General features: G+C 46.4%; 1 protein-coding gene across 3 annotated transcripts in view; it reads left to right on the top strand.

The window, feature by feature from the left end:
• Positions 1-278: 278 nt before the first annotated feature.
• The window catches only part of PSTPIP2 (proline-serine-threonine phosphatase interacting protein 2), a 94538-nt gene continuing 77661 nt past the window's right edge, over positions 279-17155 (top strand). For all 3 annotated transcript variants that reach the window (XM_086373357.1, XM_086373355.1, XM_086373354.1), the window contains exon 1: positions 279-401. Coding sequence is in view for 2 of the 3 variants with exons in the window: in XM_086373355.1 (XP_086229481.1) it covers positions 369-401 (33 nt within the window). In the remaining variant the exon portion in view is untranslated. The remainder of the gene's footprint in view (positions 402-17155) is intronic.

The following is a 17155-nucleotide window of genomic DNA, read 5'->3' as shown; positions in this document are numbered from 1 at the left end:
GGGCACGAGGGTGGGCGGGGCAGGCGGTGGCGTGGGCGGGGCCGAGCAGGGCAGCTGGGCGATTGCGGTTCGGGGCAGGTCGGGCGGGGAAGCTGGGTAGGGCGGAGCGCAGTGCGGGGGCGGGGCGGAACGGGGGAGCTGGGCGGGGCCGGGCGGTGAGGCTCGGGGCAGGCGGGGCGGGGCAGATGGGTAGTGTGTGGGGCGGGGCAGATGGGTTGTGTGTGGGGCGGGGCGGGGCGCGGGGCGGGACGGGGCTCGCGGTGGCGTGGGCGGGGCTTAGTTTCGGGTGCGCGGCCGGGCTGGCGGGTCCTGACAGTCCTCGTCCCCGCGCGCCTGCTCTGGTTCTCCTCGCTGCTCGCTAGCCAGCCATGACAGGCTCACTGTTCAAGGGGAACTTTTGGGTAAGTCAGCGAGGCGAGGGGCCCATCGCCCGGCTTGGGAGCTGGGGGCCCTGAAGGGAGCCGTGGGCCCCTGTCCGGAGCAGAATCCGATCGGACTGGCCGCCGCCGGCCCCTCTCTGCGCTGCCCCCAGCCCGCCGCGCGTCCGCGGGTCCCCGGGGTCCGGTTCGCAGGGTCTCCCTCGGCCGTCCGCGCCCCGGGTCACCTCAGACAGGTGTAGCCTTATAGCTGGGACATTCACCCCTCATCTCACACCTGGGGAAACCGAGACCCAAAGGGAGGAGCCACCCGTTCTGGGGCAGTCGCAGGGTGGTCCCGGAGGCTCCGCTGTGAGCAGATTTGGAGGGTAACGTGGGTCAGAGAACGTGCGGTAAACTTGGCCGGGTTGTTTGGCTTTTCCAGGTCCGCGGAAATGTACAGCCTGTCCAAGCCTGCAGACATTAGCGGGGTTCTTTAGCAGAAGCTTTGCCGGTCTCGTAGCCCCGTTTCCTGAGCCCCTGCCAGCCTTTGCCCCCTGTCCCCCTATCCAGGGGGAGGCTGGTGCGTGTGTAAGATCCTGCGAGCTGGTGGGGGCATCTGAGCCCGAGGACGGGCCCAACCAGGAGGCGTCAGTTCAGTCCTCTTCTCCTCTGTCCAGTCCTCTTCCCCCCCTGTCCTCTCGCTCCCCAGGTGCCCCTCAACAGTCTGTACCCCCTCATTTAGAGGAGCCACCCTCATCCTTTTAAGGCAGGAGCAGAAAGTCAGCTTGTCTCCAGACTGAGCTACTGCTGCCAAGCCGCCCCATCTCCTTACCTGCAATCCAGATGTGAAGTGAAAGTTGCTCCCTCTGTCTGACTCTTTGCCACCCCATGGACTACAGTCCATGGAATTCTCCAGGCCAGAATACTGGAGTGGGTAGCCTTTCCCTTCTCCAGGGGATCTTTCCAACCCAGGGATTGAATCCAGGTCTTCCACATTGCAGGCGGATTCCTTACCAGCTGAGCCACAAGGGAAGCCCAATACTGAAGTGGGTAGCCTATCTCTTCTCCAGAGTATCTTCCTGACCCAGGAATTGAACTGGGGTCTCTTGCATTGCAGGAAGATTCTTTACCAACTGAGCTATCAGGGAAGCTGAAAGGAAAGCAACCCTGATGGCTCCCCCTTTAGCCTCATAGCGCCTAACAAGTTCCTGTCCCCCATGGAGAGTGCTACATAGAGAAACTTGGCCCTGTGACCTGGGGGACACAGTTTACACTCTGCCTTGAGAAGTCCCTTTTCCTGGAGTTTTTGGGGTTCTCCTTAGGCAATGCCTACCTGTGGGGTATGGTCCTCTCACCCCAAGCAGCTTCACAGAGAGGGTGCATGGCCTTGGAGCTGGCCCCTGGAGGAGGCCTGTGAATTCTTTGGTGGAATAAAGGATCTCTGGGTCCCATGCCAGGCGCTGTGGGAAAAAAACAGCACAGAGAGCCCTGTTTTTCTTCCCTTCAATATGTAGCATTCAGTTTTCAGGTCTCTGCCCAGTGTCTTCTCTTCAGGGAAGCCCTTCCTGATTGCGCCCGATAGTGCATGTTGTATTCCTTCATAGTTTTTGTCCTTTATAGTTTTGAGGTTGGGGGCCTGCAAGCATGTGAGCACCTTGTAGACAGCTGTTGTCTGGCTTTCAGTGCCACTGCCCCTTGCACGGGCTGATGCCAGTAAGATCTCAGCTGATAGCTGTCGAATGAGTACAGTGGACCTATAAAACGGACAGGGCATGTAGTGGGTTGAGAGCTGCGGCCTCCATCCTCAGAGGATGCCACAGGAAGGCAGCCCCCAGCTGCTCCCAGAGGCAGTCTTGCAGGAATGGTTAGGGGAGGAGGCAGACATGAGGTCTGTGTTGGGAGTTAGAGATTGGGTAAAGGTCCAGGGTAGAGAATTTTCTGGGTTTTTACTACCCCCCCTCCCCCTCTGAGCTTTTACTTTCAAAACATATAAGATCCTGAGAGATAGTTTGCAAAGATATCTTCCATTTCTAATTTCACATGATTTTTATGTCAAGTAATAAAAACAGTAATAGCTAACATTACTGTGTATAGAGTCTGTGGCAAGCACTGTGCTAAACACTTTACATATACCACTCATTTAAGTCTCAGATACCCTATGGGGTACCTTATTGACTATCCCATTTTACAGATGAGGAAACTGAGTGGCAAACAGGTTGAGCAACATTCCCAAGACTGTAGAGCTATTAAACAGTGCAGCAGGACTCTGCATAGACCAAGTGTTCACTGAGTGCTTTCAATGAGGCTGGTGCTCAGTGAGAGTTCCTTTGGCACCATCAGATGTAGATGCTGAGACATCATTTAACTCTTCATGTGGCTATCTTTCTCCTTCAGCTCCAACCATGAGCTTTTGGGGGGTCTGCGCTGAGTGCCACCACTGAGCCTCCAGCACTGCGATGGTGCTTCGGATGGTCAGGAACCAGGCAGACGGGACAGTCAGCCCAGATTTGAGAGAAAAGGGGCAGAAGGGAAACTATTGGAGACCTTAGGGGCTGCTTGAGATGCTCTCATATTCTCAAGGATGGGTAGAGAGTGGGGAGCAAGGCTGTTGTTATTACTGAGGGGATGGCAGCAACCCACGCTTCAAGGACAAGAAGGTTGTGATGGTATAAGGTAGAAAGCTTTGGAAACCCGAGTGGGTATCAGCTGATTGAATTGAACAAATATTTGAGAAAATACGTTCTCTGTATAGAGGTGGCATTTTCAGGGATAAGAGCACTGTCTTGGGTCGAAGGTACATTCATCATTAGGAAGCCAGCAGGGAGGGTGGACTTTAGTCTTGAATGCCTGTCCTCAGGGATATAGAGGACAAAGGGGCTGAGGGATGGGAGAGTTCTAGCAGGGGCCAAGGGGCAGAAAGGGTCTGTTCCAGGATGGAAATCATAGGGAAGGGACAGGAGACCAATGAAAGGAATGGCAGAGGGTGAGAGAAATCAAAGCCACGGGACCAGGTCACCAATTGAAGCCGGGCAGTGGGGGAAAGGAAAGAAAGGCTCGGAGCAGGCTCTAAGTAAGGTGAGCAGGAGAGTGGGGTACTGGCCCCAGAAAGAAGGAAGTCAGATGAGGAACTGGTTTGTGGGGAGAGAAGGAGGAGGAGGCAGAAGTGATATTGACAATATTAACCACAGGGGTAGCACTGGTGAAGACTGAGACTCGCAGCATCCTGAACCCCCTGCAGCAGCCCTCGGCTTTCAGGACAGTGCCAGGGTTGCTGGATATGGGGAGGTCCTGGGGAAGGAACAGGGGCCAGACAGCAGGCTTTGGGGATATGTTAATATTTGAACAACCAGTACAAACAATGAGTATGCCCTGATCCTAGGTTTGAGAACTTGGTGGAGGTGGCCCCAGTGCCTGGGAAAGGGTGTCCAGGAAAGACAGTGCCTGGAACAGCAGAGGCTCTCAGGTGGCCTCAGTTCAGCTCAGTTCAGTTGCTCAGTCGTGTCCGACTCTTTGCACCCATGAATTGCAGCACGCCAGGCCTCCCTGTCCATCACCAACTCCCGGAGTTCACTCAGACTGATGGTCAGGTTTAAATCCCCATCTGCCCCTTATAGCTGAGTGACCTTGGGCAGATAACTTCAACTCTCATTCTGTTTTTCCATGTCGAAAAATGAGGATAATACCAATGTTGATACTCTAGGACTGTTGTGAAGATTAAATCAGAGTTCTGTGCACGCCTGGCACATAGCGAGCACTTGTGATTGTCAACTATTATCAGCACAGAGATGACAATTAAAGGAAGTGGTTGACAGTTACTCAAGGAGAAAGAATCAAGAGATAAGAGGACCCCAGAGAAGCACTATTGGTGACTACCTTGTTTTGGCAGGAGTAGAGAGTGGTCAGAGAAAGAGGGGCAGAAATATAGGGATTGAACCCTCACAGGAGCCATCACAGGCCCAGGAGAGGAATGTTCCATGGAAGTTGAGAGGCCCATGGTCAAATTAGGTAGATGTTCCTGAAAAGGTATGAGTCAGCGCATACTGTATAAATCATGTTCAAATGCCCCATGGGAAGTTCATTTAAAGGAACATTTTGGTGGATCTATTTGAAAAGGGAATATTCTTTAAAACTGGGATAGTCCCCAGCTGGGTTTGCCCATGTGCTTTTTCCTTCCCAGCAGTTGTATGGTTAAGCCATGCTGTTATTTATCCTGGTTAACGCTGATGGTATCTTGTTGAAATAAGACGGGGACCGTGGGTGTGGTTTCCAGGGCTCCAGGGAAGGTGGCCACATAGGGACAGTCCCAGCCTTTGGTCTGTGGTCAGAGGGGCCTTGCACAGGTGACCTGTTCCAGGAGAGGGAGATGCTCCCCGCCTCAGGACAGTCCCATATTCCTCACGAGGGTATGACCCCGGCCTGACCTTGTGTATCTTCTAGGTCCTTATTTTGACATGGTCTTCCTGATTCTCAGGCTCTAAGCCCAGACCAGCTTCCTATTGCCTGTCCTATCCTCTCCCACCCCTGTGCCTACGGTGGGCGAGGCCTCTCTCCTCTGCTTGGGGAGTGACCAGGGGAAGGCTTGGGGCCCCCTGAACTTGCTCGTTGCCCCTGACCACCCAGGGCTGTCCCTCTGCTTCAAACCTCTGACTGCTTTGGAATCTGTTCTTTCTGGGTCTTACCAGATCTTGAGTTGGTACTGTCCTGCCTGGTGGCAAAATGCAAGATAAAGGCATTGACATTCGTCCCTTCCAGTTCATTCTTTCTAGAGCAGCCACTGGGGTCTAGCTTTCAAATAATTATCACAAATCTTTTTTTCTTGTTTTAGCATTGTAAGAGTTTAATAAGAAAGTCATGGGATCTACCTTCTAAGGAAAATAAGAAATTCTTCTCTTTTTTTGGCCATGAGGCATGTGGGATCCTAATTTCCTCACCAGGAAACCCAAGCTCCCTGCATTGGAAGAGCAGAGTCTCAGTCACTTTGACTGCCAGAGAAGCCTCCAGAAAAATAGGAAATTCTTTTTGAAATATATGAAACAAAATCTGAACAAGTGGAAAGAAAACAAAAGTTTGTTACCAAACTTTAAAAAAGTCTAGATGATGCAAGCATATTCTTTAAAAATCCAAATATTCCCAATGACTCAGAATGAAAAACAATATAAATATTATTTATGTTGTCACAGTGTTTATTTTATTTTTCTTTGCCATGTGACTTGTGGGATCTTAGTTCCCTGACCAGGGGTGGAACCCATACCCTCAGCAGTGAAAGTGCAGAGTCCTAACCACTGGACTGCCAGGGAATTCCCACAGCATGTAAAGGTTTTTTGTTTTTAAAGCTAAGTGTGTGTGTGTGTGCGCGTGCTTAGTTGTGTCTGACTCTTTGCAACCCTTTGGACTGTAGCCTGCCAGGCTCCTCTGTCTATGGGATTCTCCAGGCAAGAAATACTGGAGTGGGTTGCCGTTTCCTTCTCCAGGGGATCTTCCCAACCCAGAGGTGGAACCCGTGTCTCCTGCATTGCAGGCAAATTCTTTACCTGATGAGCCATCAGGGAAGCCTGAAGTAGTATATTATACTTAGATCTCCATTCTTATTTTTCCTGGACTTTCTAATTCTTTCTTCTTTTTTTGAGAGAAGACATTATTCACTTTTATCAGAAAACTTTTTTTTTTTAAAGCATTTATTATTTAATTTTGGCTGTGCTGGGTCTTTGTTGCTGTGAGGGCTTTTCTCTAGCTTCAGAGAAGCGTAGGCTTCTCTTTGCATTGGCTTCTCTTGTGGAGCTCTAGAGCACAGGCTCAGTAGTTGTGGCCCACAGGCTTAGTTGCTCTAGAGTATGTGGGATCTTCCCGGACCAGGGATTGAGCCCGTGTCTCCTGCGTTGCAAGGTAAATTATTTACCACTGAGCCACCAGGAAAGCCCCAGAGACCTTTTTTTTTTCCAGTGCTCCACTCTATCAGTTTTTTCCCCTGCATAAACAACAGTTTGTTCACAGATTAGATTTACACAGTGAATGTAGAATTCAGATACCCATTACAGGAACACGTACATAGATAAACATAGTTAAGTTCATTCTAAAGTCAAAAAGACTTGGTGTGTGCAAACTTGGTATAAGTGTATATGGATGCATATTAATTTATGGATTTTTCTGGTAAAAGCAACTATAGATGTCATTAGCCAGTCAAAGCAAAATATTAGTTACATCCAAACATATACAATATCCAAAGTACCTCTGTTTGTACAACCAGTAGATGTTTTTGCCGGAGAAGGCAATGGCACCCCACTCCAGTACTCTTGCCTGGAAAATCCCATGGAAGGAGGAGCCTGGAAGGCTGCAGTCCATGGGGTCGCTCAGGGTTGGACACGACTGAGCAACTTCACTTTCACTTTTCACTTTCATTCTTTGGAGAAGGAAATGGCAGCCCACTCCAGTGTTCTTGCCTGGAGAATCCCAGGGACGGGGGAGCCAGGTGGGCTGCCCTCTATGGGGTTGCACAGAGTCAGACATGCCTGAAGCAACTTAGCAGCAGCAGCAGATGTTTTTGCAGTTAACTTCTGTAATTTTCATTTACTGTCTCAAGTATAATCAGAATGTCCATTTTTGGACATATTTTATTACAGCATAAATATCATCTAAGTTTCAATGTTAGTGAAAAGCTCATCTGAGTAGGAAGGGGCTGACATTTTTCTTTCCTCCGCTATACTAGAAATCTCCAGCTTTGACAAAAGAAAAGGTGGGGTGGGGGTGGTGTTAAATAATAGGAATTGTTGGTTAGCTTTATAGAATGACATGTCACTGTTTTTAAAAAATATTTGTCTGCTTATTTATTTATTTGGCTGCATTGCTCTTTGTTGCCACATGTGGGATCTTTGTTGCTGTGTGCCAGAGCTTTGTTGCAGTTTCTGAGATCTAGTTCCCTTACTAGGGATCAAACCCAGGTCCCCGGTCTTGGGAACCTGGAGTCTTAGGCACTGAACCATTGGGGATGTCCCTAGCCATTGTAATTTTTAAAAATATAAAACTATTAGACTTTTCCAACTCTATCAATGGGACTATTTAAGGTATGGTTGCCAAGAATTTAAGAACTCTTGCATGTTATGAAAATCCATGAAGACTGAGAGCTATATGATCTCACTCTGGAAAAGTCAGGCAACAAGAAACCAGATACTTTGGACACTGTGTTCAGATAGGTGCTGTTGCGTCTCACAACATTCAACACAAGCTTCGGAGCCTCCCTCAGAATCAGGGGCTTCTAGCTTCCCAAACAGCCTGTGTGTGAGGAAAGTAGGAAGAGCAGGCTTCGGAAAGACACAGTAGGCTCTTGACATGTCGGTTTAAAAACTTGCCTTCTAGCTGGAATTAGCTGTATCTTTGTGTGAAGGTTAGACAAAGGTCAAGCTGCAGATTTCAACACAGAAGATAACGGTTTGTTCTTGAGAAGAGGAAAACTTTTCCCTAGCTGACTCTAACGCTCTTGTCTTAAACACTTTACAAGTTTGTATGTGTAAGGAGGCTCAGGGTAGTTCAGTTCAGTTCAGTGGCTCAGTCGTGTCCGACTCTTTGCGACCCCATGAATTGCAGCACTCCACGCCTCCCTGTCCATTACCAACTCCCGGAGTTCACCCAAACTCACGTCCATCGAGTCGGTGATGCTATCCAGCCATCTCATCCTCTGTCGTCCCCTTCTCCTCCTGCCCCCAATCCCTCCCTGCATCAGTCTTTTCCAGTGAGTCAACTCTTCGCATGAGGTGGCCAAAGTATTGGAGTTTCAGCTTTAGCATCAGTCTTTCCAAAGAACACCCAGGACTGATCTCCTTTAGAATGGACTGGTTGGATCTCTTTGCAGTCCAAAGGACTCTCAAGAGTCTTCTCCAACACCACAGTTCAAAAGCATCAATTCTTCGGCACTCAGCTTTCTTCACAGTCCAGTTCATATCCATACATGACCACTGGAAAAACCATAGCCTTGACTAGATGGACCTTTGTTGGCAAAGTAATGTCTCTGCTTTTGAATGTGCTATCTAGGTTGGTCATAACTTTCCTTCCAAGGAGCAAGCGTCTTTTAATTTCATGGCTGCAATCACCATCTGCAGTGATTTTGGAACACCCAAAATAAAGTCTGACACTGTTTCCACTGTTTCCCCATCTATTTCCCATGAAGTGATGGGACCAGATGCCATGATCTTCGTTTTCTGAATATTGAGCTTTAAGCCAACTTTTTCACTCTCCTCTTTCACTTTCATCAAGAGGCTTTTTAGTTCCTCTTCACTTTCTGCCATAAGGGTGGTGTCATCTGCATATCTGAGGTTATTGATATTTCTCCCGACATTCTTGATTCCAGTTTGTGCTTCATCCAGCCCAGCGTTTCTCATGATGTACTCTGCATAGAAGTTAAATAAGCAGGGTGACAATATACAGCCTTGACATACTCCTTTTCCTATTTGGAACCAGTCTGTTGTTTAATGTCCAGTTCTAACTGTTGCTTCCTGACCTGCATATAGGTTTCTCAAGAAGCAGGTCAGGTGTTCTGGTATTCCCATCTCTTTCAGAATTTTCCACAGTTTATTGTGATCCACACAGTCAAAGGCTTTGGCATAGTCAATAAAGCAGAAATAGTTGATTTTCTGGAACTCTCTTCCTTTTTCTATGATCCAGCAGATGTTGGCAATTTGATCTCTTTCAAAGAGTTCAGTTCAGGGCAACTTAAATACCGGTGCACAGATCCATACCATTCATCAGTATCTATCTGTGGAAACTCTTATATGGCTTCCTAGCTTACCGGTCGGATATGGCTCTATTGCATTAGCATTGATCAGTTCACACCAGGCGAAGACTTTCTTTTTTTAAAGTTTGTTTATTTGGCTATGTGGGTCTTAGATGCTGAGTACTCTCTAGTTGTGGCCCAAGGACTCAGTTGCTCCAGGGATATGTGGGATCTTAGTCCCCCGATCAGACATTGAGCCTGAGTCCCCTGCATTGCAAGATGGATTCTCAACCATTGGACCACCAGGGAAATCCCAAGAATTTTCTTTTTGACAGAAATGATCACAGCTGAAATATTTGGAAAAGTAAATTAAAAGAATATTCTTAGATATTTAAATCTGTTTTTTAACAGAAGGTTAGACAAAGGTCAAGGCTGTGGCGCTTTATACCCTCTCACCAGCCCAGCACTGCGCCTCCAACAGAGAGTATGACATAGAGTACCGTTTTTTCTTTTCTTTTTTTTCTAATTTTATTTTATTTTTAATCTTTACATAATTGTATTAGTTTTGCCAAATATCAAAATGAATCCGCCACAGGTATACATGTGTTCCCCATCCCGAACCCTCCTCCCTCCTCCCTCCTCATACCAACCCTCTGGGTCGTCCCAGTGCACCAGCCCCAAGCATCCAGCATCGTGCATCGAACCTGGACTGGCAACTCGTTTCCTACATGATATTTTACATGTTTCAATGCCATTCTCCCAAATCTTCCCACCCTCTCCCTCTCCCACAGAGTCCATAAGACTGTTCTATACATCAGTGTCTCTTTTGCTGTCTCGTATACAGAGTTATTGTTACCATCTTTCTAAATTCCATATATATGCGTTAGTATACTGTATTTATGTTTTTCCTTCTGGCTTACTTCACTCTGTATAATAGGCTCCAGTTTCATCCACCTCATTAGAACTGATTCAAATGTATTCTTTTTAATGGCTGAGTAATACTCCATTGTGTATATGTACCACAGCTTTCTTATCCATTCATCTGCTGATGGACATCTAGGTTGCTTCCATGTCCTGGCTATTATAAACAGTGCTGCGATGAACATTGGGGTGCAAAAATCCTTAACAAAATTCTAGCAATCAGAATCCAGCAACACATTAAAAAGATCATACACCATGATCAAGTGGGCTTTATCCCAGGGATGCAAGGATTTTTCTTTTTTTTAAGGCTACATGATCTTAAATATTTTTTTTTCATAGATCACTGTTCATCTTTTAAACATATTACTATTTGTGCCTTTCAGATCCCTAAGGATTGTACTGTAAGTGTCACATACCTCAGGGACATCACTGCTTTTACAACTGTATTTTAGGAGAGGGAGACACACACAGAGGATAAAAAATAAGGAAAGTTGGAGTGACAGAGGATGGCTGACCCTGCCTCATACCCTCAGCGTTCACACTGTGGGGTGCGGCCACACAAGACCCCCAAAGGGCTGGAGGTCGGAGAAGGGGGTGGGAGGTTTTAGTTGACTTTGCACTGATCTCTACTCCTCCCTCCTGGTCTTGGGGAGGAGACTTTTTTACAAGTCTGTTGCATATTTCTAACAATACGCTTATCACTCCATGTTTGTTTGTTTTTCTTCCTTGGTAGACTGTGGTCAGCTTCTGTATTGTTTACCTCTGTGTCCCTAGAGCTTGACTCAGTTCTGAGGACAGAACATGTGCTCAGTAAATGTTTAACAAGTGAATAAATGAACACTGAAGTCTCAACTACTTGATGTTAAGAGGCATCCCCCTACTCTCTACCCCCTGTATAATATCTAATATTTAGGGGCCATGCAACTAAATTCCACATATTTAACTAATTTTTGTTGTCTTTTAAAGTGTGATGCCACATTTAAAAAAAAATTGTGATACAACGCACATAACAACATTTACCCCCCAGCCTTTTTTCCGTCTAGTCAAGGCTATGGTTTTTCCAGTGGTCATGTATGGATGTGAGAGTTGGACTGTGAAGAAAGCTGAGCACCAAAGAATTGATGCTTTTGAACTGTGGTGTTGGAGAAGACTCTTGAGAGTCCCTTGGACTGCAAGGAGATCCAACCAGTCCATTCTATAGGAGATCAGTCCTGGGTGTTCTTTGGAAGGAATAATGCTAAAGCTGCAACTCCAGTACTTTGGCCACCTCATGCGAAGAGTTGACTCATTGGAAAAGACTCTGATGCTAGGCAGGCTTGGAGGCAGGAGGAAAAGGGGACGACAGAGGATGAGATGGCTGGATGGCATCACTGACTCGATGGACGTGAGTCTGAGTGAACTCCAGGAGATGGTAATGGACAGGGAGGCCTGGCGTGCTGTGATCCATGGGGTTGCAAAGAGTTGGACGTGACTGAGCGACTGAACTGAACTGAACCTTTTTTCAGTGTAAGGCTAAAACTTCAATACTTTGGCCACCTGATGTGAAGAACTGACTCATTGGAAAAGACCCTGATGCTAGGAAAGATTGAAGGTGAGAGGAGAAGGGGACAACAGAGGATGAGATGGTTGGATGGCATCAATGATACGATGGACATGAGTTTGAGTAAACTCTGGGAGTTGGTGATGGACAGGGAAGCCTGGCGAGCTGCAGTCCATGGGGTCATAAAGAGTTGGACATGATTCAGTGACTGAACTGAACTGAAGGTTCATTGGTATTAAATACATTCACGTTATTGTGCAACCATCACCCCCATCTGTCCTCTAAATTCCTTTCCTCTTGTAAAACTGAAGGTCTGCATCCATTAAACAACAACTCCCCAATCTCCCTTCCCCCAGTCTCTGGCAACCACCTTTATACTTCTGTCTCTATGATTTTGACTGCTTTGAGTACCTCACATAAGTGGAATCATAGAGTATTTTTTATGACTGCCTTATTTCACTTAGTGTAATGTCCTCAAGGCTCATCTGTGTTGTAACACATGTCAGAATTTCCTTACTTTTTAAGTAGAATATTCTTCCACTGTATGTATATACAACGTTTTGCTGATCTGTTCATCCATCAATAGATATTTGAATTGCTTCCATGTTTCGGTTATTGTGAATAATACTATGAACATGGGTATACAAATATTTCTTCAAGACCCTGCTGCTAATCCTTTTGGCATATGCCCAGAAATGTAATTGCTGGATCATATGATAATGCTATTTTTAATTTTTTGAGGAACTGCCATATGTTTCCTATAGCAGCTGTACTGTTCTACCTTCTCACCAATAGTGCAGAGGGTTCCTGTTTTCTCATATCCTCACCAGTACCTTTTATTTTCTCTTTTGTTTGTTTGTTTTTTTTTCTCCACTGTACTCAAACCTCCACTTCACTTCCTCATTCTTTCTCTGTTTTGATGATCTTTGCCTCCTGCTCCATTAAGAAATCAGACACCAGCTGGTGAAAGCTCACTTGTCTTCTGTATAAATAAGATGAGGTGTAGCCATGAGTAATAGACAACAGTAGTCTCAACAAGGACAAAGTTTTTCTTTCACCCACACAAAGTCCCCAGCCATTCATTCCAGGGATGGCACAGCCACCCACAGTGCCAGGGCCCACACTTCTGTCTCATTCCTCTGGTGGTACCTAGGTTAATGCCTGGTACATAATGGATTCACAGTAATAGCTGTTGAATGACTGAAAATAGGGTTTATTAATAATAGGACATTTAAAAACTTGATATGTAGCACCAAACTGATTTCCTAAAGAGGAGACATAGTTTAAGTGTCCCTGATACTATGTGGAAATAATCAGTTTCACTACATCAGCCACGGCCAGTTTAATAAGCAAAAACAGATGCCTTATTAAATTTTTGTTTGTTTTTATCACCGGGGAGAGTGAACGTTATTTTCTTGTTGTATTTCTCCATTTACAAATGGTTTTAATTCCTTCCTCATTCTTTACTTATAAATCTACAAAAGTCTTTTGAAATGATAAATATATTCTTTGTCATTTAATACAAATATTTGAATGTGTATTCTTGTATGTATGTGTGTGTGTGCGGTTGTGTATGTAATTCACACGTTCTAGCTTGATTCACACGTTCAGCGACTAGCGTGCAGCAGGGAAGGACTTTCCTCGTGCCCTCACACTTTTGCCTTGAACATTTCTGGGTTGCAATCCCAGCTCTGCTCTTTTCAAGCTGAGGGATGTGCCCTTGTTCAAATTACTCAACCTTCCTAAGCTTAGTATCCTTGTCTGTAAAAGGATCATTGTACTTAAACATGTATAATGTATTTTGAAAACACTTTATACAGTCAAGTTTGCTGTAATTTTGTAATTTCATCTCAGCTCAGTTCAGTCGCTCAGTCACATGTCCGACTCTTTGTCATCCCATGGACTGTAGCACGTCAGGCTTCCCTGTCCATAACCAACTCCCGGAGCTTACTCAAACTCATGTCCATCAAGTCGGTGATGCCATCCAACCATCTCATCCTCTGTCATCCCCTTCTTCCACCTTCAGCCTTTCCCAGCAAGGGTCTTTTCCAGTGAGTCAGGTCTTCACATCAGGTGGCCAAAGGCTTGGAGCTTCAGCATCAGTCCTTCCAATGAATGTTCAGGACTGATTTCCTTTAGGGTGGACTGGTTTGATCTCCTCGCAGTCCAAGGGACTCTCAAGAGTCTTCTCCAACACCACAGTTCAAAAGCATCAATTCTTCGGCTCTCAGCTTTCTTTATGGTCCAACTCTCACATCCATACATGACTACTGGAAAAACCATAGCTTTGACTAGATGGACCTTTGTCGGCAAAGTAATGTCTCTGCTTTTTAATATGCTGTCTTGGTTTTTCATAGCTTTTCTTCCAAGGAGCAAGCGTTTGTTAATTTCACGGCTGCAGTCACCATCTGCAGTCACCCAAGAAAATAAAGTCTGTCCCTGTTTCCATTGTTTCCCCTTCTATTTGCCATGAAGTGATGGGACCAGATGCCATGATCTTCATTTTTTGAATGCTGAGTTTTAAGCCAGCTTTTTCACTCTCCTCTCTCAACTTCATCAAGAGGCTCTTTAGTTCTTCACTTTCTGCCATAAGGGTGGTGTCATCTGAATATCTGAGGTTATTGATATTTCTCCTGGCAATCTTTTTATTTTTTTTTCTCCTGGCAGACTTGATTCTAGCTTGTGTTTCATCCAGTCTGGCATTTCGTATGATGTACTCTGCATATAAGTTCAATAAGCAGGGTGACAATATACAGCCTTGATCTACTCTTTTTCCCAATTTGGAACCAGTCTGTTGTTCCATGTCTGGTTTTAACTGCTGCTTCTTGCCCTGCATATAGATTTCTCAGGAGGAGGAAAGGTGATCTGGTATTCCCATCTGTTTAAGAATTTTTCACAGTTTGTTGTGATCCACACAGTCAAAGGCTTTGGCATGGTCGGTAAAGCAGAAGTAGATGTTTTTCTGGAACTCTCTTGCTTTTTCTATGGTCCAGTGAATGTTGGTAATTTGATCTCTGGTTCTCTGCCTTTTCTAAATCCAGCTTGAACATCTGGAAGGTCTCTGTTCATGTACTGTTGAAGCCTTGCTTGGAGAATTTTGAGCATTACTTTGTTAGAGTGTAAGATGAGTGCAATGGTGCAGTAGTTTGAACATTCTCTGGCATTACCTTTCTCTATTGCACATCAAGGTGTCAAAACTCTGCATGCTGAAACTCGATAAACATTCAGGTTCTTTTTTCTGAACTCTTTTTTTATGATTAGAGTTTTACTCAGTATTTAATTGTCTTTTTCTATGAGTCTTTGGGGCTTCCCAGGTAGAGCTAGTGGCAAAGAACACACCTGCCAACGCAGGAGACATAAGAAATGTGGGTTTGATCCCTGGGTCAGGAAGATCTCCTAGAAGAGGGCGTGGCAACCTGTTCCAGTATTCTTGCCTGGAGAATCCCCATGGACAGAGGAGCCCGATGGTCTACAGTCCATAGGGTCGCAAAGAATTGGACACGACTGAAGCAACTCAGCACGCACTAATGCATAAGCCCTTAGGTGTTCCAACATTTGCAGAAGCTAGAGATCTGTGTGGACCTGTAAAGTCAGGAGAAGACTGATCCCTGCCCTCGGGGGGCTTTGTTGTTGTTGCTGTTTTGTCACTCGTGTCCGACTCTTTGTGACCCCATGGACTGCAGCATGCCAGGTTTCCATGTCTTTTGCTATCTCCCAGAGTTTGCTCACACTCATGTCCATTGAATCAGTGATGCCATCCAATCAACTCATCCTCTCTCATCTCCTTCTCCTCCTGCCTTCAATCTTTCCCAGCATCGGGGTCTCTTCCAGTGAATCAGCTCTTTGCATCAGGTGGCCGAAGTATTGGAGCTTCAGCTTCAGGATCAGTCCTTCCAATGAATATTCAGGGATGATTTCCTTTAGAATGGACTGGTTGGATCTCCTTGCTGTCTTGTTAAGGGACAAACACATGTGTATGACACTGATGGGAAACAGGCTCACCTAGTCTGCTCATGCTGCAAGCAATGGGTTAGCCGGATAGGATTATGGGTCAGGCTTAGCTGGAGCATGGTTTCCTAAAAAGTGCTGAGATGGTACCGAGCATGTGATAAGATGGAGAAATCTGTGTTTCCAGAACACCTCAGAGAAGACGGTGGCATGCACAGGGGTAGAAGGAATACTTGAGTGAGCTGCTTAGGGTATGGGGACTGGGACTTCACCTGCAGGTCTTGCTTGAGTGAAAATAGCTGATAGTCTGGCCATCCTCTGAGGGTCTGGGGTCTGGCTCACTTTCAGGCTTAGTTTTGCTGTGTGACAGATGCCAGCCGAAATGCTGAGAAAAGTCACCGCTGTCTTTCCTCTCCGCTCTGGCCCTGCACTGCTGAGTCCCCACTCCTGTATGAACATGACTTTTTCTATTTTAAGAAGCAGGATCTGCTTAAAGCGACAGGTTCAAAAATGGCCACAAACACAATTCCTTCACTGCACCAGGCCTTCATTGCCCCACATCTTGGAATCTACTCTGCAACTGCACCCTGTTGTCAGAAACAAATGTGGCTTTCTTGATCCCATGTCACGGTCTTCGTAGACCGGGATGTGGGGACTGGGGTCAGTGAGAAGAGGGACGCAGGGGACCCAAGTCTCGAGTGAAACAAGGATGCTTTATTTTCAGAAATGCATGTTTATATATCTTCATACAAGGCAGCTTTAGGCAGTAAAAAAATTGAGCAAAAACAAAGGCAAGCAAATAGCAATCTTCAAAGGGCCAGAAAGCATTCCATATCCTGAGTAAGAGGGGCATAACTGAATAGATTACCTTTAAGTAAAAGGTCACTGAAGGCAGTCACTGAAAGGAATCCAAGCAGGTGCCCTTCTCATGATCTCAGTCCTGAGAACTGCATGCAGCTCTGATCGCTCCTGTTTTCCAGGAACTGATAACGAATAGAGTCCTTGAGAAATGGCACACAAAAGAAGAAAATAACATATTGGATCCCTTAAAGTTGAATGTCCCCTGACAATCCTGCAAGTCAGGTCCTGAACTAGGGGTGCAGAAAGACCTAAGCTCTGAGGCATTCATCAGTACCTCTGCTGCTGGCCAGATCTGGACAGTTGATGAGTCCTATGGGCTGTCTGCCCCAGATCAGGCTTCCCCCCTACCTGTCCGATGTTTGCATATACCTGTACGAATCAGGATTCCCACGTTAATTCCTGCTCAGAAGGTTGGCCAGCTTTGATTCTGACCAGCCGTGGCTCAGGGCTGGTGTCCTGGTTGGCAGGCCTCTCCCTGGCCAACCCTGGCTGATGCTGCCCTTTCCTGGGGAGTCTGTACATGAGGGACCCTCCCGTTCCTCCCGGCCATCCTCAGCTCTGAGTCACAGGGAGCAGACCTGCTGAAGATCCAGGCACCTGCATGTGAGCCATGCGGCCCCTTCTGCAGAAACTAAACTGAAAGGTCCTGGAGTCCAAGGGCTCAGGAAGCCATGAGCCTGTCTGCTATCTGAGGGCAAAGGAATGAGTCCAGTCAGGGTCGTTGCAGAGGGGGAAGCTGGAAGCCTGAAAAGACGGGGGCCCTGAGAGAGGCTGAGTGAGCAAACCGCAGCTATTCAGAATTGTGATTGATTCCGAGAGCAGAGG

The sequence above is a fragment of the Bos grunniens genome, chromosome 24 (assembly GCF_055505025.1).
Source record: "Bos grunniens cultivar Pamir isolate PY7600 chromosome 24, Bosgru_T2T1.0, whole genome shotgun sequence".
NCBI lineage: Eukaryota > Metazoa > Chordata > Mammalia > Artiodactyla > Bovidae > Bos > Bos grunniens.
This window is presented reverse-complemented; position numbering and strand designations above follow the sequence as displayed.